Source organism: Nyctereutes procyonoides, unplaced genomic scaffold (assembly GCF_905146905.1).
Source record: "Nyctereutes procyonoides isolate TBG_1078 unplaced genomic scaffold, NYPRO_anot_genome, whole genome shotgun sequence".
NCBI lineage: Eukaryota > Metazoa > Chordata > Mammalia > Carnivora > Canidae > Nyctereutes > Nyctereutes procyonoides.
Window position 1 is genome coordinate 49,572,690 of NW_026575020.1, and position 25,444 is coordinate 49,598,133.

The following is a 25,444-nucleotide window of genomic DNA, read 5'->3' on the forward strand; positions in this document are numbered from 1 at the left end:
CATCCACAGCTCCTTCACTTACCATCCTTCATTCTATGAAATATGCTTTAAAGTCCTCATCTCACAGAATTTTACAATGGCCTCAATGCCTTTGATCTTTGAAAATATATTCTTTTATGGCTGAAATGTTAAAGCACTGAAGTTGACAGTAAAGGGCCATCTATGTAACTGAGAAGAGGGAAGGAGAGCAAGCATAGGAGATTCTACTGTATGGTGGGCTGGGAGCTGGTCACTTTCACAAACTTGACCTCTTGTCATTCTCAGGTGATCCTGCAAGATAGCTATTAGGTATCCCATTTTACAGAGAAAAAAAATCTGAGGCCCAAAGGGCCTCGGGGACTTGGGTTGGACCATACAGACCCTGCAATTCAGTGAAAGTCAAAGGATTAGGAAACTGCTATAAACTGGAGGAGCCACTTACTGATCCTAAACTGAAATACAATCCCCAGATATTAACCTGAATCCCTGGAGACACCAGTTGTTCTCGTGTGAGGACCCCCTACCCTCCCACATAATGAAGGGCTTCTTTCTCATTTACTTCTTGCTTAGTGAACCCCTATGCATTATCTGCTCTTTCAATCTACCAAATCCAATCTAATCCCATTCTTACATGGCGCACTGGTTAAACAGTGTTAGAACTGAAGGATTTAGTAAAGACCAGTATCCTAGCACATCACCCACGTAGAGAGACTTCACTTTAACATCATAAAACACATTCTTCATAGCCTTTTTCCTACTCCTGCAGACACACCAAGTCAAAACCTGCTTCTAATTATTACACCTACTCTGTACTGAACAATCACAGAAAATAATTAGGGGTAAACATGTTTTAATATCAGATGCATGAAATCTCCTACGCGTCTACCTAAAGTGTCTTAACACATTTGCTGAGAACGGGTCCCAGATGAAAGGGGTTTCTGGAAGGCCGCAGCTTTCCTGAAGGATGCACTGCCTAACATAATTGGGATTTGCCACCATGAAGAGAAAACTCCCAGGTAAACACCACTGAGACTCAAAACCCATAAAAATACTGCCTTAGGTTTTCCAGTGAGGAGGGAATCCAGCCTGTGAAGGGAGCAGGTGGGGGTGAGACGGGGGTGGGTAGGGAGGGGGGCATCCCCCCTGATTTTGGAGCTCACCTGTTGGGTTTGCAGGAATATCCAGGATGGTTTTCAACAGCTTCATGTCTTTGATGTTGTGAATGTAGATGGCCTCCTCCAGACACACCAGCAGCCTCTGCAATCACAGACTCATCAGTCCACTGGGCCAGTTCCTCCCAAAGGAACCAACCAAACAGAATCACTCATCTTTCATGTAAGCCCTAAATTGGCTTCAAAGCCTAAAGGAGGAAGAATTTCAAGGATCGATTTGAAGATTATGTACACACATGCATGCACGCACACATCATCCACCTGAACAGAACCATAAAACACAAGATCTTAAAAAACTTCATTTAAAATTTTAAAAAGATTTGTGCGGAGGTGCCTGGGTGGTGGCTCAATTGGGTTAAGCGTCTGCCTTTGGCTCAGGTCATGATCTCAGGGTCCTGCGATCCAGCCCTGTCTTGGGCTCCCTGCTCAGTGGGGAGTCTGCTTCTCTCTCTGCCCTCAACCTCGTGCTCTCTCTCTCAAATGGATAAATAAAATCTTAAAAAAAAAAAAAGAAAGAAAGAAAGAAAGAAAGAAAGAAAGAAAGAAAGAAAGAGAGAAAGAAAGAAATTGAGATTGTGTGTTTGTGTGTGTGGTACTTTCCCTTCTCTTTAGAACTGGAATTCCTGGACACTTCCTGATCAGACTCCCTTTACTATTTAGGACAATTTTGGGTAATCTTTTTGGTTCCTATTCCCACCAGACAGGCTCCCTTTCAATGTCCATAATGAAGTCTCCCTCTTGCACAGACATGGGTTTCTTTACTCCTCCTGTATTACCAATCTTAGGCTTTACCCCCTCCAAAGAACTGCCAGCTTTACCTTTGTTCCACTCAACTCTCCTCCACACCTACTTTTTAAAGAATTTGTATTTATTTATTCAGGAGAGACACACAGAGAGGCAGAGACACAGGCAGAGGCAGAAGCAGGCTCCCTGCAGGGAGTCTGATGGGTGACTTGATCCCAGGACCCCAGGATCATGACCTGAGCCAAAGGCAAATGCAACTACTGAGCCACCCGGGTGCCCCTCCACACTCACTTCTGTGTACTCTCTCTGGCCCTGGTATAGGGAATTGGAAAGCCCTTCTGCCCTCCTGTGCACACTCGGCCCCAGGGTGCCCCCTGCTCAGGGTCCCTCCCAGCTTGGCTCCTTTCCCTCTCCAGGGCAGGGAGGCCCTTCTCTTCCTTTTCAAATGAGGATTGTCAGGTGTAGAGGTTCTTCCCAATGGCCATTGGAAAGTGGAAACAGGCTGCGGGGTCGATGTTGGGTGTGTAAAGGAGCGGAACGCATAGCTCAGTGCGATGTGGATGCTGGGTGCCAGTGAGGGGCTGTTGGGAAGGAGTTTTTGGTTGGGTAGCTCTTTCCTCACTCTAAGCAGCTGCCCATGACCCCTGCACAAGCCTGACTAGCTTCCTCTAAGCTGGTGGTTCTCAGGCTTTGATGAACCAGCCGAGCACCTAAGGGACAAGGCCTGGCCTCTCCCTGGAAATTCTGGTTTGGGAGGTTTTAAACAAGAACGCTGGGTCATTCTGCTGCACACCTGAGTTTGAGGGCCACTGTTCTTAGGCCAGATCCTTTTATCGCAAAAAACAACACTTATAGAGGAAGGCACCTAAAAATACTACAAAAATCCCTAGGAGGTTCTCCTCCAAGGGACTAGACTGCCCTACTGTTTTCCCAGTATGACTTCTCACAGCTCAGAAAAATGAAGAGCATCACTTTTACCAAGCAGAAAATAAGATATAAATGTCTTCCTCAATTTTAATTAAGGCTCTGTGGCCACAAGTCTGAGCACCAAGGGGTAAGAAAAAAAATCTAATAGGGTCTCAAAATTGATGGCAAACATTCGCGTTTCTCTGAGAAACATAGTCCCTGAAACAAAGTCCTTGCCATTTGCCAGCACTTTCTATGGTTTGGACTATAGTAGTATATGGTAATGTTCTTTGGTTTCTGACGTCCTCCTGTATCCCCACACCCAAGCCCCAGGACACTGGGTCCTCAACATATGCCTCTTGTAGGAACAGCCTCCATATCCAGCTCATGCCACCTGTCGGCATCCGTCCCACCAGCTGTCATAGCACCAGCTGCTCTGTGGCCCACTCAGTGAGTTTCAGGTCACCCCTGCTGGCCACAGACAAGAATTAAATGGGAGGGAAACAGAGAGATAACAGCAAGGGGGAAAGAGGAGGCATCGTGTCCCAAGTTCCTGTGCAAGACTCTTCTGGGGCCAGCGTGACCCTGGAAACTGCTCTTTAGTGACCAACGTTCAGCCCTAGCAGAACCCTGGATGGGCCTTCGACTCCGCTCGTTCCCAGTCACCTTGGCTCTCATCAACTCTTCTAGATTTTAGAAGTAATAACCCCTTTTAGTGATTAAGAAAATATTGATAGCATCTGCCCTCAAGCATCACAGATTCAGAGGTAGCTCCAGAGGCTTCGATCCAGGGGATGTGCAGCTGGATAACCCAGGGCCCCTCAGAACAGATGGTCAGACCACCGTCACAGTTTACATATGGAAATACATCAAATGTGTCCTTGTTATGCCGCAAGATACATCTCCTCAATTAAGGACAAGGGGCATGACATTAACTGAGGGTGAGAAATCCCTTTACTAAATATTTTTCCTTTCTATATACTTAGAAAAAAATAGAGATGTTCTCTCCTCATAACTCCCTACACAAATCTTTGATGGTTTCCTGTTTTTTTTTTTTTAATTTCCATTTATTTTATGATAGTCACAGAGAGAGAGAGAGAGAGAGAGAGAGGCAGAGACACAGGCAGAGGGAGAAGCAGGCTCCATGCACCAGGAGCCCGACGTGGGATTTGATCCGGGGTCTCCAGAATCGCGCCCTGGGCCAAAGGCAGGCGCCAAACCGCTGCACCACCCAGGGATCCCGGTTTCCTGTTGTTTTTTAAAAAAGGAACTGCATTGCCCAAAGACCCGCTGACTCCCACAGCGGGCAGGATGCGCAGCACTCACTCCTGTTCATTTCCTGCAGGGGGCGGCAGAGCCCTGGCATCATGGGACCCTGGCCCCGCAGGGAGGGGCTGCAGCAGGTGCCCAACCCCAGAGCTGCTAAGGCCCAAGCCTATGTTTTAAAAAAAAAGCACCCTCCCCCCCCCCAATCAGGGCACCTGAGTGGCTCAGTTAGTTAAGCGTCTGCCTTCAGCTCAGGTCATGATCCTGGGGTCTTGGGATCGAGTCCCTAGTTGGGCTCCCTGCTCAGCGGGGAGCCTGCTTCTTCCTCTCCCTCTGATAAATAAAATCTTAAAGAAAAAAAGAGAAACTTCTTAGGAGAAAAAATGCTAAGGAGGAGACAGGTGTCTAAGTGGGTTCCAATGAACCTGCCCATTCACAGCTGAGTAGTGCTAGGAGCACTGACCTTCTAAAGATGTTGGGGCAGGGGAGCCTCAAAAGTCACAGATGTTATACTGAGGACAGGGTGGCATTGAAAGGCTAGCAGACTCACACACTTGAGTAATCCTCTGTCCCATTTGGTAATGAAAATGTCAGAGAGCAAGTAAGAGAGAAATTACAGAAATAAATTCCATAGGTACTATTTGAAGGTTCTGATCTTATAGGACTTTGGCCTAAACAATCTTTTTTTTTTTTTTTTAAAGATTTAAAAAAATTATTTATTTCGGAGAGAGAGAGAAAGAGCATGAGCGGGGATGGGCAGTAGAAGAGGGAGAGGGACAAGCAGACTCCCCACTGAGCAGGGAGCCTACTGCAGGGCTCCATCCTAGGGCCCTGAGATCATGATCTGAGCCAAAGGCAGACGCTCAACTGACTGAGCCATCCAGGCACCTCTGGCCTAAATAATCTTAAAAAGACAATCAGATGCCAAAATAGAGATTTTAATTTTCATATACTGGCTATCACTGCATGCAAAGACAAAAAAGTTTTGCAATGAAATTTAATGTGCTACCAACAGATTTTAGAGAGAGCCCTTGAGCCAAGAATCAGGCTTAAAAACCTTCAAGTCGAAAACTCTCAAATTGCCTTTCCCTCCCTGGCCAAGAGCCTGGGCTTACTTCCTTCTTTACTCCTGCTCCTTACTTAAATAGCCCCACATCCTACTTCTTAGGCTCTCTTCAGTACACTGCTTTATATAGACCTAAGTGGGTATCCAATCAAAGTAGTTGACCAACTCAACGAAACAATCTCTTCCTTCTCATAAATGGAAGAGAGCACTTTGTCTCATTTGTTAAAAAAAAAAAAAATTAGCATTTAATAATTTAGGTAAGAAGACAAGAAAACATTGTCCTTGATGAATGCAATGACCTCCACCATCCTGGAAATATTGAACAGAAAGATCTGCACAGTCATATAAAGAATGTTTGTTTACTTATTTAATAGGTGGTCAGGAAATGGATATTCACGGAGTATTTTTTTTCCATCAGGCACTGTCTTTTCTACTAGGCCTACAGTAGTGAACACAACAGATACAATGCCTGCCCTCATAGGTTTTAAAATCTAATGGTTTAAGATAAACTCATTCATAGCCCCAAATACTTATTTAAGGAAATTTTCTATTTTTTTTTAAGATTTTATTTATTTATTCATGAGAGACACACACAGAGAGAGAGAGAGAGAGGGGCAGAGACACAGGCAGAGGGAGAAGCAGGCTCCATGCAGGGAGCTTGATGTGGGACTCGATCCCAGGTCTCCAGGATCACACCCTGGGCTGAAGGCGGTGCTAAACCGCTGAGCCACCGGGGCTGCCCAGGAAATTTTCTATTTTTAAAGAGAACATATTATATATTTGATATAAGAATAATCCTTCCTTTGACAAAAAAAAGAAAAACACAAGTAAGATCTGTAGGGCGAGCCAGGACAAAGAAACAGGAGCATGAGCCTGGACATTTGAATAGCTGGGAATGTCCAAGGAGAGAGCAAGAGAACGGGTAGTTTTACAACTGCTTTCAGAGTAAGCTGGGGAGGGGAGGGCACACTCATCCTCAGGAATTTTGTTCTAAAAGGCATTACTGCTCACAGGACTAAGTCACAGCCAGATTTCTACCCAGCCTGCACCCAGCGGAAGAGGGTTCACTCCACCAGTGGCCAATGTTCGAGAAAGGACATGAGGCTGAAGGGCCAGGGAGGCCACATCACTGAAATGAGTACCCGGAGTAGGCTTATGATGTTCCCAATCATACTCGGCCTGAGTATTAAAATTCCTTTTAGAATCTGATGCTTGGTTTAGAAACATTCATCTTTACAGGTATTCATCTTTCTCTTTGGTGCCAATTAACAGAAGCCCGGCAACCCCGAGAGGTCTCCCCGAATGTACCTGTCGGTTCAGCCTTATGGACAGGATGTTGCTGGAATAGCTGTAATTACAGATCTCTGTGCCTTTCTTGAAGTGATAGACGTTCATTTGCCGTGGCTTTGAGTGACTGACCACCACCACCAGGCTGCTGGAGAACAGGCGCTCCACGATGTAAACGTCTGGGATTTCGTCTGGGAGGGAGAGCAGACTGAGGTCACACAGATTTCAGCCTCCCCTGAGCTGAGCTGACACCAGTTAGCCGAAGGCCTCTAGGTCTTGCAGACTGGGTGCCCTCCATCAGCACACATTTACAATGATTTTCTTTCCCCCTGCAATGAAGCTTTAGCTGTTTCCCAAGGTAGCGATCGATTCCAATTGCCAATAGGTATTGGCCCTTGCCAATACCTAAAGAAAATGTTGGTGACCAGAACCCAGAGTCAGGTCTTTCAGAGCTTCCCATGATCCTGTGTGTGGTAAAATCAGCCCTAGAGCCCCACTGTTTGCTCTGTGAAACGTATTTGGGAGGTTTGGCCACTCTCAATCTAACTTTTCTCCCTGAGAGGTTTCAAAGGAGTGTCTACTCTGGGGAACCTCTGCTTTCAGGATTCCGGGCCCTGTTGCCAAGAGGTGCACTATGGACAGACACCACCGTGGTGGGGGTGGGTAGTAATCTAGTTGAATCTGTAACCTCTCCCCATCTTGCTGTGCTCCCTGGCCCTCTCTGCAATCCCTTTCCCGTTGAAGACAAACTGGACATCTGTGTTATGACCAGGGAAGTACTTCTGTACTCAGAAAGAAGGTAAATAAGTAAGCCTCCCGAGTGCCCATAGGTAGACACCTCAGCGTTTTCCTGAGAACATTCTTTTTGTATGCTTGCCTTCCTTGTGCTTAGGCAGGTCTCACAGGGAATTGACACAGGACAGATACAGAGTCAAGTATTCACAAAAATGGTGTGATAAAAGTAAGATCTTATAAATATATTAGGGACCCAATGTATTTATCTACCAAACCTTTCTTTCCAGGAAATCCAAAGATTGTGTATTCTTCACTATTACGATGGCATAAATTATTACTTACCCTGAGAAAATAAGAGAGTCACATTTCTAAGCTGCATTTTTTTGGTAATATTCCTTAGAAGTACTTGAACATCTTCAATATGAGCTATGCAAATAGGATAGTGTTGCTTTATTAAAACAAAGAAAAAAAAACAAACAAAGAAAAGACTTCCATGACTGAATGAATGTTAGCAATATTCTACAGTCCCAGTACAATGGCCAAAAAAAAAATTAAAAAAAAATCATAAGTGACCTTCTGGTTTGACAATTATAAAAACCGACGGCTGTGCATAGAAGTGTATGAAGAAGTGTCAACAATATGGTTTCAAACAAAGGATTTCTTAATATAAAAAGAAAATGTTACCTAAGATATTGCCAAATCAGGGTGCTTACTTGTGGGTTTTTTTTTTTTTAAACCAAGTGGAGGCAATGATTTACATTTAAATCTGAAAAATACTGACTCCCTCAGGTTAACAGTTAAGGTAGAAAAATGCAGACAGCTCAGGAGCACCACAGATTAAAGTCTGGAGGGAGGATTTGGTGTCCCTGAGATCTCACACACACACACACTTACTGCTTCCATGGACTTGGTCCAGATGCTCCACAGAACTCAAAGAAAACAGCTTATAACCGGCTTTGGTTCCAATTGCTAGGGATCTGTGGAAGATAAAGAGAGCATGGGAATGACAGGAGGTACTGTATTCCAGCCACAGATCTGCTGAAGATAGACATTCCCCTTCCCCCCAGTCTCCTAGTAGACAGACAAACATCCATCCTCAGGTATTTCGATATTTGATAACTATCTAAATGGTGAGGCACACCTTGTCAGGTAGGCAGGTACATTAAAATGACAAAGCGCAAAGATAACCACACACAGAGATGTGAAATGGTTAAGAGATCTGAAACTCATCCATAGAAATGTCAAACCTACCAGCGACTATGCTTTCCCAACTGGACAGAAATAGGAAAAATATAATGCTTAAGAATACTCATCCTGGTGCTACTCCCAACACGATTAGGGGGCTCCTGTTTGTTTGAGAGGTACTTTACCAAGAGGTAAATTTTCTATTTCCTTTTTTTTTTTTTTTGCTTAAAAAATAAATACCTGATCATAGTGGGCACAGTCATTAGTAGGTACAATTTAATGGATGCATCCTTGCATTGCTTTTCACAAAAATATTCCAGATATTTTGTAACAGTAGCTCTCATTCCCAGATGTATATTAAATTCACTTGGGAAGCTTTTAAAAAATACTAATTATTGTTTACTGTTGCTCTTCCAACCGAGAGTTTGTTTTTTTTTTTTAAGAGATTTTATTTATTTATTCATGAGAGACACACAGAGAGAGGCAGAGACACAGGCAGAGGGAGAAGCAGGCTCCCTGCAGGGAGCCTGATGCAGGATTTGATCCCAGGACCCCAGGAACACGACCTGAATGAAAGGCAGACAACCAATCACTGAGCCACCCAGGTGCCCTCCAACCCTGAGCTTTTTATTTAATTAGATTCTTTCTTTCTTCCCTCCTTTTTCCCCCTTTCTTTTCTTTCTCTCCCACCTCCCAACTCTCTCTCTCTCTTTCTTCTTCTATTTTTTTCTTTTTTTTAGTTCAAGTACTTCAATGTGCAGCCAGGGTTGAGAACTCTGCCTTATACCATGTTCCACAAAGCTAGTGTCACAACCAAACATAAAAACAAAAAATTAAACACCCATCTGAAACAATATGGGCTAAAAAAAAAATCTTTTCTTATTTTCTCACTTTCAACCAACAGATAAAGATGGAGGGTAAACCCCAGTTGCCTTGGCCTTAGGATGAAAGCAAAGGAGTCAATTTTGTTCAGCAGCTGGGATCCCCAACCAGCTCTCTCCTACTTTGCCTTTAGCACCTCACTGATGAGCAAAACCTCACACAGAGCGCACTCTGAATACGCAGTCTGATCTTGAGCACTTCTACCCTTGGGAAGATGCGATGTCAGAGCTGAAACGGACCTTAAAATGGTCCTAAGTGGACCTAAAAATTAGCCTGGCTTCCTCATTTAAAACAAGTATCTGAAAAGGTGAGATTTGTTCTTCATAGGGAAGCATATACGAACAGAAGCAGTTTACTGGGGCAAGTCTGGATGGCCAAGGCTCTGGTTTCATTAGCCTAAAAATAAAAAAGAGGAGGTCACGTGATTTTCCCTGGAATTGTTTTTTTTCTACCCAAACGTTTGTTCTTCTCTGGGTCACAAGGATAGGAGAATATGGTCAACCTTTAACCAGTGAGGAAGTTGCCTCTGTCTCTCAGTCCTCCAACCTGCTGGGGGGCTAACGTGGTGTGCTGGACATCCGCATGAGAGCAGTTGTGCACCCAGAGCTGACCAACAGTAACTGGAGAGGCAAGCCAGCAGCATCTTAAAACTTCAAAACACAGCTCCAGGCAAAAGAATGAAACTGGACTACTAGCAGTATACAAGTGTGAACTCAAAATGGATTAAAGATTTAAATGTAAGACCCAAAGCCATGAAACTCCTAGAAGAAAACACAGGCCGTAAGCTCCTTGGCATGGGTCTTCGAGATGATCTTTGGATCTTACTCCAAAGGCAAGGGAAACAAAAGCAAAAATAAACAAACAGGACTACGACAAACTAAAAAGTTTCTGCACAGCAAAGGAAACCATCAACAAAATGAAAAAAACAATCCACTGGGTGGAAGAAAATATTCGCAACAAGGGGTTACTATCCGAAATAAATAAATTCACATAACAAAAAAACAATCTGATTTAAAATTGGGAGAGGATCTGAATTGACATGCAGATAACCAACAGGTGCATGAAAAGATGCTCAACATCACTAATCATCAGGGGAATGGAAATCAAAACCACAATGAGATATTACCTTATACCTGTAAGAATGGCTATTATCAAAAAGATAAGAAATAACAAAGTGTTGGCGAAGATGCGGAGGAGAGGCAGCCCTCGTGCACTACTGGTAGAAATGTAAACTGGTGCAGCCACTCCAGAAAACAGTATGAAGGTTCCCCAAAAAATTAAAACTAGAACTATCCTATGATCCAGCAATTCCACTTCTGGGAATCTTTTTATTTATTTATTTATTTATTTTTTATTTTTATTTTTTTCATGAGAGAAAGAGAGAGAGAGGCAGAGACACAGGCCGAGGGAGAAGCAGGTTCCATGCAGGGAGCCCGATGTGGGACTTGATCCCAGGACTCCAAGATTATGCCCTAGGCCGAAGCCAGGTGCTAAACCGCTGAACCACCCAGGGATCCCCTCTGGGTATCTTTCTGAAGAAAAAATGAAAACACTCCAAAAGATATATGCACCCCTATCCCTATGTTCATTGCCATGTTATTTATAATAGCTGAGCTATGGAAACAATCTAAGTGTCCATCAGTGAATGAATGAATAAAGATGTGGCATGTACGTGTGCACATACACACACACTTCTCAGCCATGAAAAAATATGAAATCTTGCCATTTGCAGCAACAAGGATGAGAGTATTTTGCTAAATGAAATAAGTCAGATGGGGAAAGATAAATACCACATGATTTCATTTATATGTGGAATCTAAAAAAAAGAACACCAGAAGAAAGCAAAACCCAGACTCAGAGTTTACAGAGAATAGGTTGGTGGTTGCCAGATGGGAAGGGTGTTGGGTGGGGGGGGTTACGAAATTGGTGAAGGAAATCAGGAAGAACGAACTTCCAGTTATAAAATAAATATGGGGATGACTGGGTGGCTCAGTGGTTGGGAGTCTGCCTTCGGCCCAGGGCATGATCTTGGAGTCCCGGGTTCGAGTCCCACATCAGGCTCCCGGAGTGGAGCCTGCTTCTCCCTCTGCCTGTGCCTCTGCCTCTCTCTCTGCATCTCTCATGAATAAATAAATAAAATCCTTTAAAAATAAAATAAATATGTCATGGGGGCTAATGTACAACATGGGAAATACAGTAGCTAAAATCACATTAACTTTGTAAGTCAATAGATGTTTAGAACACTGATCATGGTGACCATTTCCCAGTGTATACAAATGTCTAATCACAACAGGTCATACACTTGAAACTAATAATAATACTGTATGCCAATTATACCTCAACTTTAAAAGGCTCCTTTTTATTTCCAGGATTCAGAAAAAATGTTTTAAAATATACTCTGTAGGAATTACTGCTTTTAAACTTTTTTCACACAGGACTTTTTCACATAAATATAGATGCGTTTAGCAGCACACTGAGGTTTCTAAAACTTGCAAGTGAGGGAAAAAATGTAATTAGAGTCTTGTGATATTAACCATAAGGTCTGGCAATTTAAAATAATTTTCAAACGTAAGCCCTGCTCCTAGAACAGAAGGATTTTATACATGAGAAAATGGCAATGTGATTACTGTTAGGTTTAAAATGATTGATCAATGGCCACAAAAGATGCTGAATCCAGGAGTCCAAAGTAAAATCTTATTTTATCTGTAAGGCCTTCCTGCAGGAAAAAAAAAAAATTCTCATCATCTCTCACAGGAATAGGGCTTGGGACAAATACATACTGCCAATCAAATGAAAAAATGTACCCAAAGTGTCTAGCACAGTGCCAAACATGAAGTATGATCCAAGAAGACTGGCAAGGGTTAGTTGTAGTACTGGATTTCCAACTCAGCCTACACTTACAGAAAAAGACACTCTGATACTCCTAAGTGCATTCGTAAGGGGCTTGACTTATTTTAAAATCCAATGTCATACCCTCTGTGGCTCAGAGCAACTGACTGTGACAAAAACTTTTATTTATAGGTGAGACAGAGCTGTCCAGCAGAGCTTTCATCCAAGAAAACAGAACTGACAGTAGAGACGAAGGAAATCAACTTTCCAACCACCCAACAGCTTTGAAAATAACATTTTTTACCCAAGTGCTACAGAAAGCTGGGACTCGAGAGTAAAAACCAACATGACTTTAAAAAGTCTAACAAACAATATCCACAAAGCAGAATTCAGAACATTTACTTCCAATAAGCAAACTGACTCCTTGTCCTGTGTTCATTTGGGAAGGAAAACATTCTGGCATTTCAACAGCCATCCTCTCTTGCAAAATGCTTCTTACAAAACGTCAAAATTTTATCTACACCATCATTTCTGTAAACTGCGGGTCTCAACCCATCAGTTGATCTTAAAAACAGTTCTGTGAGTTACAAACACCTTTAAAAGAGGGTATCACACACAGGAGGGGTAAACACTGCTTAATGAACCACTTTTCAGGGATATCCTATGCATGTGGGTATAAGGGAATGTTGTAATATGTTATTTCTTATCATGGATTATGGTTAAAAGAAAAAAAAAGCCTGAAAGTCACTCATAAGTCACTCATGCAACCGAGCTGTCCAGCTACCCTATTACCCGATTACACATCCAGTTTTTCTTTTTTTTTTTCCGAACAAAGGCATATTGTTTGGCATAGGGTGTTTTTAAACTGAAATACAAAGGGAATGGGAGCCAGATTTACTTATGGTACAGGATGGCCTTAATTACACCGCTGAATGTTCAATATTAGCACAGCCTCGTCAGAGGCAGCCAAGGCCCAAGCCTGAAGCCGGCTCCAAAACAAGGAACACAACAGAAACTGGTACAGCAGGAAGTGGGAAACTGGAAAGTGGACATCCCTGCTCGATGCTCTGGGTGCACATTCCAAAGGCATGATTCCATATGGTCCCGGGGACCGGCGTCTAACAAGTCCAGGCCGAGAGGGAAGGAAACAGGCGTTTGCTTCTCAGGGAGGGAATCCTCGAGATGTCTGCAATACAGCTCGGCAGCTCACTCTCTGGCCTGAGTCCAAATGTGCACATCGAAGTGAAACATTAAAAATCCGCTCAAAAAAAAAAAAAAGAAAAATAAAAAAAAAGCAACAGGGTGGAGCTCGTGGGAGGGGGGGTGGTCCGGGAAAGGGCTCTTGGCCTCGGGGGAGGGGAGGGGACTCTGCCTCGCCGGAGGGGGCTCGGTGAAAACAGGGAGAGGAGGGCTGGGAGGGTTTCTGACGCCCCGAGGCCGCAGGCCAGGTGCCCCGGGCTGGGCTGGGCTGGGCTGGGGCAGGGGCTGGCCCGGCCACAGGGATAGGCTGCCTCTTTGTCCCAGGCCCTGCCCAGATGCCACGTTGAGATGCTCAAGGACAAATGGGAAAGTTTTCCCCGTATTCCCATCTTCTTGGGCCCCAACAACCAAGCCTGGGGTCAAGTCGCCGCTGCCCGCTCCCCTCCCACCTCCTTTGTCTTGGCTTCCCCTCCCCTCCCCCCCCAGGCCCCCCGCTCGGGTCGCTCACCTCCGCCCCTGCTCCGGCCCCGCTCCGCCCGCGGACTCCCTCCCTGGCTCTGGCTCTGGCTCCACCGCCCGCAGCGGGGGTGGGGGCGCTCCAAGCCCCTGCCGAGGAGGGGGAGGAGTAGGGGGAGGAGGGGGAGCCCCCGCCTCCCCGCCCCCCCCCCCCTGCGCCCTGCCAGCCCCGGGCCGCCCCGGCCAGGCCGCCGACGCCCTCTTGGGGCGTAGGCCTGCGCCTCTCCGGCTGCAACTCGCGGCCAGGACCGGACCCCCGCCCGCGACCTCCCCCCGGCTCCCCGCAGGGCAGGCGCCGCGGCTTACGTGCAGTCCTGGTTGAAGGAGAAGCAGCTGAGCGCCGCCTCGACCCCGCCCGGGGGGCTTTCCGCCGCCTCGGCCTCCATCGGGGGCTCGACCCGGGGCAGCCGCAGCTCCGAGCCGGCGACAGCCACCTCAGCAGCCCGCTGGCGCCGGCTCCGCGGGCCGGGTCGCCTCCAGCCCCCCTCCGCCTCTGGCCCCGCCCCGGCCCGCCTCGCTCCGCCCCCCCCGGCCCGGCCCCGGCCCGGCCCCGGACCCTCCGGCGGGTCCCGGCCAAACCTCGCCGCCGAGAGGCGGGGCCCCGCCGCCGGCCGCTATTGGCTACGAGTCCACGCCCACGGCGCCGCCTTGGCCAATTGGCGACGGCTGCGGGCGGACCGCCCCGGTGACGGCCCGCCCCCGGCTCGGTGAGGCGGCTCCCCATTGGACGAAGGCGCGTGACGCAGCGCTGCAGGCCACGTGGTGGTGTTGTCATTGCCAGATGCTGCGAAGCGGGAGTTGGGAAGCAGCAGCGCGGTGAGGCCTCCGCCGGCGGCCGCGGTGGGGCTGCGGCGACCAGGGCGGGCGGACGCGCTCGGTCTCACCCCGCCCAGACCGCTGTCACCAGTAGCTCTCTGCCTATTAAACTTAACAGCGTCTAGTAGAGAGCGTGAGACGCGGAAAGCCTCACCCTTTTGTAGAGTCTTCAAGCTGCCTAGGGAAAAAAGTTTCTGAGATGGGGATGCTAAAGCCGGAGAGATCTCAAGTTATTTTACCGATTGTCCTGCAGGGGAGAGCTCTTCCTGCATGCCAAGCGCTGTCTTAACTGCGTGTAGTATCTCGCTGAATTCTTATAAAACAGGAAAATAGGCTCTATGCTCGATTTTTTAAAAACAGGGGCAACTGAGCAGCTAACGAGTCGGTCTAAAGTAACACAACAAGTGGTAGAAAGTGGATTTGTCTGATTGCAAGGCCTGTGAACCAGACAATTCTGCTGGAAAGTTTGGCAAAGCCTATCTGATCTGTGGTTGAAAAAAATGAAAAAAATGTGGGGCCCCTGGGTGGCTCAGCGGTTGAGTGCCTGCCTTGGGCTCAGTGCAGGACCCTGGGGTCCTGGGATCAAGCCCACATCAGGCTCCCTGCAGGGAGCTTGCTTCTCCTTCTGACTGTGTCTCTGCCTCTCTGTGTCTCTCATGAATAAATAAATAAAATCTTTTTTAAAAATGCGTTTAAGATGGTGTATTTGATGAAAGGGATGAGATCTTGAAGATGGCACAGTTCAGAACTCACATATTTAAGATGAATCCTGACAAGGATCATGTTGCCATGTAGAATACCCAACACAGTGTAGAAATCAGTAGCTCTGCTGGCTTTGGATTTATATAATTCCTGATGAATTTTTTAAAAGATTCTATTTATTAATTTGAGAGAGGGAAAGCAAGCAGGAGGGGCAGAAGGAGCAGCAGACTCCACACTCAGCAGGGAACCTGATGTGGGGCTCCATCTCAGGATGCTGGAATCATGACCTGAACTAAAGGCAGACGCTTAACCGTAACCCAGGTGCCCCATTCTGATGAATTTTTAATTCATACTTTGCAAGTTGAGATGACATTTTAATTGTTATGCCACAGTAACTTTATCTATTTTGTGACTAAGCTATATATACGTGTGTGTATGGAAAACCGGACCTAGAATGGATGACTGAAGAACACTATTTCACTTAAATTTTTCTGGTTGCATTTCCAGTTTGGATTTTCTAAAATGCAAAGATAAGAGTTTCTTCACTCCACACTCTCATTCTTTTCTCCCAACTGATGTAAAAATAGTTCAGCTCACAGATCCACCCACAGATATTGATTGCTCCTTAGTTGATTGCAAGGTGTTGTATAAACTATCCTCCCTGAAAAAAGCTTCTGTTTGGATGTTTTAACTGCTTCATCTTTGTTACCTCTTGGAGCAAAGGTGCTTCTCCACACCACTCCCAGCTTGGCCATTTAGAAAACCAGGAGTCTGGTAGGCTAGGTGCAAGGTTGTTTGAAGAATTAAATGAAGTGCAGAATAGGTTTTTTTTTAAATTTTTTACAGTGGAAGCTGTTATGCTCAATAGTTTGGACTTTATGGGCTAAAGTTGGGAGCTGGTGTTAGTTTTTGAGCAGGAGTGTTTCGTGATAAAAGCAGTGTTTTAGACAGATAAACTCGGCCAGGGTGTGCAGAACAGATTAGAAGGGTGAAAAATTTAGACTAATGTGAAATTCTCAGAGTGACAGGACATGAAATACAGGCTATTAGATGGCAGCAAGACTAGAAAGGATAGGACAGACCCAAGAGAAACTTTTTTTCAATTGAAATATATTTGATGTATAACATTGTGTGAATTTAAGGTGTATAGCATGTTGATTTGATACTTATATATTATAATATAATTGCACTGTGGCTATGATTAGCACCACTAACAAGTCACATGAAGAGATATTTTGAGGCACTGCTGCCCAATAGAAAGATAATAAGCCAAAGAAAGAAAGAAAGAAAGAGAAAAAGAAAGAATGAAAATGTCAGCCACATATGTAAATCCTATTTGTAATTTAAAATTTCCTAAAGCCACACTAAAAAAGGCAAAGAGAAATGAGTAGGTGAATTTTAGTAATATATCTAACACGATATGTCAAAAAATCTTATTTTAATGGGTAATCAGTGTAAAAGTACTAATCAGCCAGTTTCGATTATTTTCTGTTTGACATAAGTCATTAAAATCCAGTGTATCTTTTTTCACATAGAACATACCTCGATTTACGGTGGCCACACTTAACATGCCTATGTGGCTGGTAGCTATCTTACTGCTCAGTGGAATTGGGGGAGAATAAACCGCAGAACCCGGTGGCTGATGGGGGAGGTGTGGTGTGGCAGGGAAGAGGAGGGAAGAGTCAAAGCTGATTCCGTGGTTAGGAAAATAGAAGCTTATGGTGCTGCTTTCAGAAACTAGTGGTTTGGGCAGGTATTCAGGAAGATGCAGTTAGTTATATGTTGATGCAGCAGAACTGAATGCTCATTGGGATTATGGTTCAGGCCTAGAGATGTGGGTATGTGAGAAAATTGATCATCTTCCCAGCCCCACCTTTCCTGTGAATGGTCCCCCTTGGGTGTTTCCCATTGAATTAATGGTCCACCGTCCACCACTACCCATGAGCAAAGAACATCCCAGGGCTACCTCAGCTGGACTTATTTTTCCCAAGATAATATCGAAATCTGTATATTTATATAAATACATTTTAAATAAATATTTTATACACCCCTATATTTTTGTGTAAAAATTTAAAATGTCCATGACCAACTCTTAAAAACAAAAAAAACACTGTGTGGGCCAAATTAAATAGACCAGCTGGCTGGATGTGGTTTGTGGAGGTCCAGTGTGTGACCTCTGTTCAAGGCATAAGCAGTCTCTTTGAGAAGCTCCACCCTCAAAAAAAAAAATTCCAAAGAAAATGTTACAAATAAATTCAGAGGTGTTAGATTCATTTCTGCTCAGGCTGATTTTTCTTTTTCTAAGTTCCAGTTCTAGGTTCTGTGGGAGAGGAAACTCCTGATTTATATTGTTATGTTTATAGCATCCTAATCCTTCCACATTCTTGGAGCAGAAATTTCAACACCAAATAACAGAAGCAGAGGCTATCTGGAAGAAGAGGGATATACAACACTTGACCACAATAAAAACAAGACTTCAGCTTTTTATCCTTCTTCCAAATGAAACGCCTAAGTGTCTGTCTTTTCCCAGACAAAATGTCTATTATTTCTAGGGAAACAGTAAATCAGCAAAATCTGGAAGAATAAAGCTGAGCTTGGGAATTAAGTATCCTTGGTAATACAAAATTGCAGACCACAGTTCAGCTAATGGGAAGACTTCCTATTTGTGCAGCAATCAGGTTGTAATTTTAAATGCTGATGAGGGACTGCACAGGGCAATGACAGGGGAAGTTGGAAATGACACATCCTGTCTGACGCAACCCACATGTCACCCAATATGGTTGTGCATAACACCCAACTGTTTATAATTAGAGTGACTATGAGGTGAACAAATACCATTCCTGTCCACTTCTTTGTATAAAAATCCATTCTATTTTTATAAAATCAAGTCATAGGAAATAAGCTCCTTCTTCTTTTCTGATATGTTTCAGCACTCAGAACGTGAGCTGAAAGAGTAGAACTGGAATGGACGAGTGTATGGTAGTCCTTTGAGAAAAGGAAGAATGAGGAAGGGCCTGGGGACTCGAGGTAGAATAGGTAAGCCTTGAGGGTAGGGAAAGAGAGGGAATGTGTCCCAGGCTCAAGGAGTCACCCCTCTGCTACCATTCTAGGATAGGAGGTAAGGGGTTGGAGCATAGGATGATTTCTGGGAAAGGAGGTGATCCCATCAGATTGGCAAACAGGAAGTACCCAGCCAGAGGCATGACTAAACAGCAGGCACAACTGGCCTTTTTTAAACTAATCACAGGCACAATCTGTGTGTGAGGGCATAGCTGCAGTGAATGAACAGCCCCTATAACGTGCCTTTGCTCCCAAAATGGAACCACTCTATCTGGCTTTATCAGTTAAAAAAGGGACAGTGGGGGCAAAGACCAATAACCATTCTAACATTCCTTGACTTACATATTTCATCTCAAAAGCAAGAAACAATGACATTTCATTGAAGAGTGAACTAGTGTCTTTGTCTACATTCTCTCTCCCATCTGTCTCATTTTTGCTTCCAGAATAATCTTAAAATGCTGAGGCAAAATCACAAGTGCCCCACAAATACTTGCTAATTGGCTGACATTCATGAAGACAGTAGCTTTCTATGTGTGCATTTGCAGACATACCTTGAGCTAATGGTCTGTTAGTCAAGGCAGTATAGAGAGGCTCCATCATGGAGATTTTGTTCACTAGGCCATTTTAAGACCAGCCAGGATTACAGAGAAGTGTTCATTGGGTCAACCAATCGCCCCGACTGAGGTTTTAGAGTATAGATATAGGTGACATCTGGAAATGGAAAGCAAAGCTTTATAGAAAGCTTGGTCTGAAGCCTGCCTCATGCATCTTCTCATTTAATGCTCACTACATGTCCTGTCCCAGAGATTTTAATTCCCATCACACAGCTGTGGAAACCAAGGTCAAGAGATGTTGGATAAGTAGCTCAAGGTCCTAGGGCAGTTTGTGATAGAAATGTGGTTTTTTGCTCACCCTTTTACTGCACTTCCAGGCTGCCTCTCATTCCATGCTTCCTCTCGGACTGCTGTGCCTCAGAGTTGGTCATAGAATTGGCATCTTAACCTGTACTCCATTGTCTAAAGGGGCAGAGAGGCAAGGGTAGAGAGACAGAGGGAGATTATGCCAAGAGGGCCACTGGCCAAGTGCAAGGGGCAGGACATCCAGCCTAGAGGTTTTCAAAAGGAGCCAAAGCTTTGCTTAGGTTTGTTACTGGTGGTACTACTAGAAGTATCTAGAAATAGCCTTTGCTCTCAGGTAAAGGATTAACCTGCACTCATGGGTGACGGTGGCTAGTTAAGTGGTGCTCTGGGACTCTGAGTTTCTTCCTGGTCTAGAGAGCTGGCATGAACAGTCACTATTCCTTGGAATTCTTCACTTCTGGGGAAAAGGTGATTTCAAAGGCCTTAGGGGAGCCAGGGAGAGGGCGAAGAACGCCATGATTCTTGGTGAACAGTGCCATCTAGTGAACCAATTCAGTTCCAGGCTGGTGGGTGGACATTGAAGGAGAGACTGGCTTGTGTGAGAAGATAGAGAGAGCTCATCCTGAAACCCTGGAAGAAGAGTCTCAGACTCTCCATGTGTTCTTCCAAAACCTCTTTACTGTCTGTACATGGAAAATACAGAGGCCTCACTCAGCACTCTTTTGCAGAAGGAGAAGAAATTTGGAAGGGGTTGGCCTGTTCATTCATTTGACACACCTTTATTCAGTGCCTGTTCTGTGCCTGCCATGGTTCCAGGTCCGGGGGATGCATCTTGGGGAAAAAATTAAATAAAAATCCCTGCTTATATGGGCAGAGAGACCATAGACAAGAAAAACAGAATGGGAAGTATCTCAAATGGCCGTGAGAGCCAAGAAGGAAAATAAAGCAGTGGGAGGGTGTTGAAGGCTGTAGGGGAGGGGAGGCATCACTAGAAGATCCCTTATGAACAAAGACCTGGGGGAGAGAAGGGAATATGTGGGGAAAAGCTGTTTGGGTAGGAGGAGCCTGAAGGAGGTGAGCATGGTTGGTGGAGAGATAGGAGGCGTGGATAAACAGGAAAAGAAGTGGGAATGGTAATGGTAATGGTAATGGTAATGGTAATGGTAATGGTAATGGAAAAGAATGTGGGAGAGGGACAAGAAACCACTGGGCATTTTGACTTTCATTTGAACAGAATCACTCAGGCAGCTGGGTTGAAAATAAATTAAAGGTTTCTTGGTAGGTTCACAATTCCCTTTAGCATGTTTAAAAACTCCAGGAGGGGATCCCTGGGTGGCTCAGCGCCTACCTTTGGCCTGGGGCGTGATCCTGGGGCTCTGGGATTGAGTCCTGCATCGGGCTCCCGGCATGGAGCCTGCTTCTCCCTCTGCCTGTGTCTCTGTGTCTCTGTGTCTCTGTGTCTCTCTCTCTCTCTATATATATATCATGAATAAATAAATAAAATCTTTTAAAAAAATAAAAAATAAAAACTCCAGGAGGCCCAATTTATTGTTTCACATTGTTTAAGAAGTACTTTCCAGGCTTATGTAGATCTCTTTCTTGTAGGAACACCCACTAACTTCTTGTGGGACCCAAGAAAATGAAAGTCAGCCCTGATAAGCAGACTGTGATGTTCCCAACAGTCATAAACGAGGCCAGCACGAGGCCAACAGAAAACAGTGTTTTTCCCAAGGCCACACCACAGCTGCAAAGGGGCTAACATTGAGTGATTAAGTCTCTTTTATCAATGCTTTCCACAGGCTTTCTCCATCCCTCCCACCCGCTGAATAAAGATTTGTGAGATGCCCAATTATTAAAGCACCCTACTTCATGACCACCTCTACCCCCGGTCTGATGTCTGTTCCCCTACTCTTCCCACCTTAGGATCACTTAAGTGCAAACCCAAACCCTACACAAAGCCCCTTTTCAGAGCCTTTTACTGAGACACCCCATGGTTCATTGGCTGTACACTTTCCCTTAGCATACCGAGTTAAGAACATTAACATAAATTGGGTGAACTTGGTGGTCTTTCCTACGACTTCATCTGCCCCCAGTATTTTGGAGAACAAAGTTTAGGAAAAGCCAGGCAAAATAATTACTTCCTTCTCTAACATTCTGTGGGCCTAAAGCTGAGATATCGCACCCCGCCTGAAATCTTGTGTAACCGTATATGATCGATGAAAGTGCTGAGGACCGAATTGTCAAATATTTAAAAAATAATAATCTGGATGTTTCCTATAAATGAGGTGATACAACATGTGACCTTTTGTGTCTGGCTTCTTTTATGTAACATAGTGCTTTCAAGGCTCATCCCTGTGGTAGTCTGTGTCAGTAAGTATTTAATTTCTTTCTACTCCTGAATAATGTTCCATTAAGTTATATACCATAATTTATTTATCCATTCGTCAGCTGATGGACATTTGAATTGTTTCTACCTCTTGGCTATTGTGAAAAGTGCTTCTATGAATATACATGTACAGGTGATTATTTGAGTATGTGTTTTCAATTGTCTTAGAGATATATATACGTCTATCTGTCTATCTATCTATCTATCTATCTATCTATCTATCTATCTACCTATCTATCTATCTATCTTGGAATGGGATTGTTGGATTATACAGTAATTCCATGTTTAACTTTTTTGAGGAACTGAAAAACTGTTTTCCAAGGAGGCTGAACCATTTTACATTTCCATAGCAACATACAAGGGCTCCAATTTCTCCATGTCCTTGCCAACATTTGTTAGTTTCTGTTTTCATTGTTTACAATTATTATAGCTATCCCCATGGATGTGAAAAACCCTGAGTTTTTTATGCCACGTCTGCAAAGTTGCAAACTCTTGGGACACCAGGTAGTCCTGGGTCCCTCAGCACTAAACAATGAGCCAAAGCCATGCGGTATTTCTGGGTCATGCTCTGACAGTTGGACAAAGAGCTTTGTATCATATAGAGACTCATTCAGCTTCAACGTATAAAGCTGAAATGTGAGCCCATGAGGCCAAGTCAAGGGTGAAATATCTGAAGCAGACCCTGGGCTGCCCCTTCTGGCCTAGTCTTTCTGTTCTTATTTTATCCTCCTTGTTAAAAGCTGTTGATGCTATGATATGGTCTTCAGATATTTCAGGATATGATTAACCCCAGCTTCAATTCAGCCGGGGTACCCCATTATGTGGGTTTCTTGTTAGGATAAAAAGTGGTGCTAACCCTATAACTAATGACACAAAGGACAAAGTCATTTCTTGAACTGTGAAGACCCTGTATGACATCCAAGAGGGAATGTCTCAGAGGCATATCTGGAATACATGGCATAGGGTAGGTATATGGGATTGAGAGAGAGAGAGAGGTTTGGAATCATTGGTGAAGATGTAGTAGTTGAAGCTACGAGAGGAGGTCAGATGTAAGAAAAATGTGTCAGTGGTGAAGAATTGGGGTGATATGTCCTGGTTTGATGTTTTGAGTATTCCTTTAATTAATTTTAGGAACACTACAGAAAGGAAACTGGTGTGTGCGCTGAGCTGGCTGCAGCAGCTCTATGTTTCACATTGTTGATGAGTGAGAATCTCTGTTATAAATGGAAACCTGAACTGGCAAATGCTCATTGGCTAAAACTGAACGCACCAGTTTATTTTGGTACCTATTATCTACACAATCTCCCATTTTGCTTATTGATAGCAAATATGCATGAGGAATAGAAAGCTGGCATGTTTTCCAAAAACAAGACTGAGAGTTTTCACTGCTGCGTGTCTGAAGTAGGTATGACTTGGACTTTTCATCTTTTCTCTGCAATCAGAAACGTCCTTTGGTGGGTTTCTACTTTTTTATAGAAGTTTGGTTCCAGAGGCTGTTTAAGAGCTTTTCAGAAAGATATCAAGTGGATGAGGAGACATATCTTAAAATACTTAGGGTAGCTATTTCCTAGGCCCTCGGCTCTTCTTTCTCCACTTTCTCTGCAGGCATCTGTTCCCATATGTGGAGGTTTAAGTCAGCCTCTATCTACAGATGACCCTTGTCTGACCTCACTCTCTGGAATGCTCTGCCTGCCTCTGTCTTTCATCCCAGAGCACATCAACACTAACTTCCACTTGGCATTCCTGATAGGATCTCATTCTCCTGAGCTCTTGAAAGAATCTTGCTTTAGCAACTCCCAGGGAATGGTGGGGGAGTTGTTTTTTAAAAAGAGATTTATCCCATACCAAGGACAGCAATAATTTATCGTGTACTGTTTTGTGCATTGATTCTTTTTGGTGGGCTATTCTTCTTTTCTTCCAATCCATGAACATAGTATAGATTCTTAGGTCCTCTTGACCCGGGCATGTAATTTCCCATGACTGCATAAACAATTCTGTATATTCCCAGGGATTCTTTTCTTAAAAGGTTTATTTATTTATTTATTTATTTATTATTTAGAGAGAATAAACAGGGGGAAGGGCAGGGAAAGAGGGAGAGAGAAAATCTCATGCAGACTGTGAGTTGAGTCAGAGCCTGATTCAGGCTTGATCCCCTGAACCCAAGATCATGACCCATGCCAAAACCAAGAGTCAGACGCTTAACCAACAGAGCCATTCAAGTTCCCCATTACCACCGGGGATTCTGATCACATTAGCCTGTGTATTTACTTCAAAACAGTCATCAGAACCTGAAATTATCTTGTTTATTTGTTTACATGTTTACTGTCTATCTCCTCTATCTAGAAGGTAAGTCCTGTGAGAGCAAGGTCTTATGTGTCTTCTCCCAGCATCTAGAGCAATGCTTGACCACATAGTAGGTGCTCATGGAATATTTGCCACCTGATTGACCTAAAGAAATAATAATTGAAAAATCATACAAAAATTTGCTTTCCATAACTTCATAAGTGTCATTTTCTTGTCTCTCTTGGACAATGCTATTGCCCAAATGTAACTAGAATTATGAATTATGACCAAAGGTCAATTAACTATATTAGCAGCTCTCAAAATTTTTGGAACCCCCCCTTTACAACCTTAAAAATTGTTGAAAGCCCTAAAGAGCTATTGTTCATGTGAGTCATAAGTACCATTATTTAGTAAGAGATAAAAATTAAAACTGAGAAGAGCTCAAAATATTTATTAATTCATTAAAAATAATAAACCCATTACATATTAACATCAATACCATATTTTTTCTTATTCCAAAATAAACAAAATAACAGGGAAAAGAGAGGCATTGTTTACATTAAAAAAAATTTTGATGTCTGGCTTAATAGAAGACAGCTGGATTCTCATATCTGCTTCCACACTCAATCGGTGGTGATATCACACATCACATAGGCTTTGTGCACTTGTTGAGAGAATAGGAGTGAAAAAGGCAAATAATATCTCAGTGTTATTTAAAAAATAGTTCTGACTTTGTAGATGCCCCAAAGCCCCAGAGATATTCAAAGCACACTTTGAGAATGAGTGATTGATATTAATGGAGAATAATACTTTTCTTTACTTTTTTAAAAAAGGATTTTAAAAAATTTATTTGAGAGAGAGAGAGAGAGGAGAGAGAGAGCATGAGATAGAGGAGGGTCAGAGAGAGAAGCAGACGCCTCACTGAGTAGGGAGCCTGATGTGGGGCTCAATCCTGGGATTCCAGAATCATGACCTGAGTTGAAGGCAGATGCTTAACCAACTGAACCACCCAGGCACCCCTTTTCTTTACCTTTGAACCACATTACCTTTAAATAGTGTATCTCCCTCTTCAATTTCCTTTATTTAGCTTACTATGAAAATGTTTATATTCCTCAACACTGCATCAGTGCCAAAAGCAGCCAAGATGCATAGTGAGTGATGAGTTATGGAGAAGCAAACAAAAAGTTAATAATTTGTGACATTCATTCAAGACACATCCACACACAAACAACACTAACAAAAATGCAAGCCTTTACTGAGCATATACTCTATGTTCCGCATTTTCAAAAGATGGTATCTCTATTCTTTATAATAATAATTTCAGGTAGAAATTACTAACTTCATTTCAAAGGTAAAGAAATGGAAGCTCAGAAAACTTAAACCATTTATCCAAGGCCACCAAGCTAATAAGTGACAGAGAAGCGATGGTCATACTCCAGTGTCTCTTACCATCAGATGCTAAACGTGGGGGTAAAAACCCAGAAGCAATCAAGAGTTCACTGTACTAATTGACCTTACTGTTTTGTACAAATGAATCAAGGGATCAATGCAGTTTTTTCTTTCAGTGACG

At 43.8% G+C, this 25,444-nt stretch overlaps 1 protein-coding gene across 2 annotated transcripts in view; it reads right to left on the minus strand.

Annotated features, from left to right (window-relative positions):
* Nucleotides 1-14,259, minus strand: part of WIPI1 (WD repeat domain, phosphoinositide interacting 1) — a 32,985-nt gene extending 18,726 nt beyond the window's left edge. The window contains exons 1-5 of one of the 2 annotated variants that reach the window (XM_055332852.1): nt 14,074-14,200; nt 13,760-13,857; nt 8,050-8,132; nt 6,442-6,611; nt 1,140-1,236 (exon numbers count right to left, since the gene is read on the minus strand). In XM_055332852.1, coding sequence (XP_055188827.1) covers nt 1,140-1,236; nt 6,442-6,528 — 184 coding nt within the window. In that variant the 5' untranslated portion in view covers nt 6,529-6,611; nt 8,050-8,132; nt 13,760-13,857; nt 14,074-14,200. Of the gene's footprint in view, nt 1-1,139; nt 1,237-6,441; nt 6,612-8,049; nt 8,133-13,759; nt 13,858-14,073 lie in introns of both variants that reach the window. The other variant, XM_055332847.1, reaches the window with a different exon arrangement.
* Between the last annotated feature and the right edge of the window lie 11,185 nt (nt 14,260-25,444).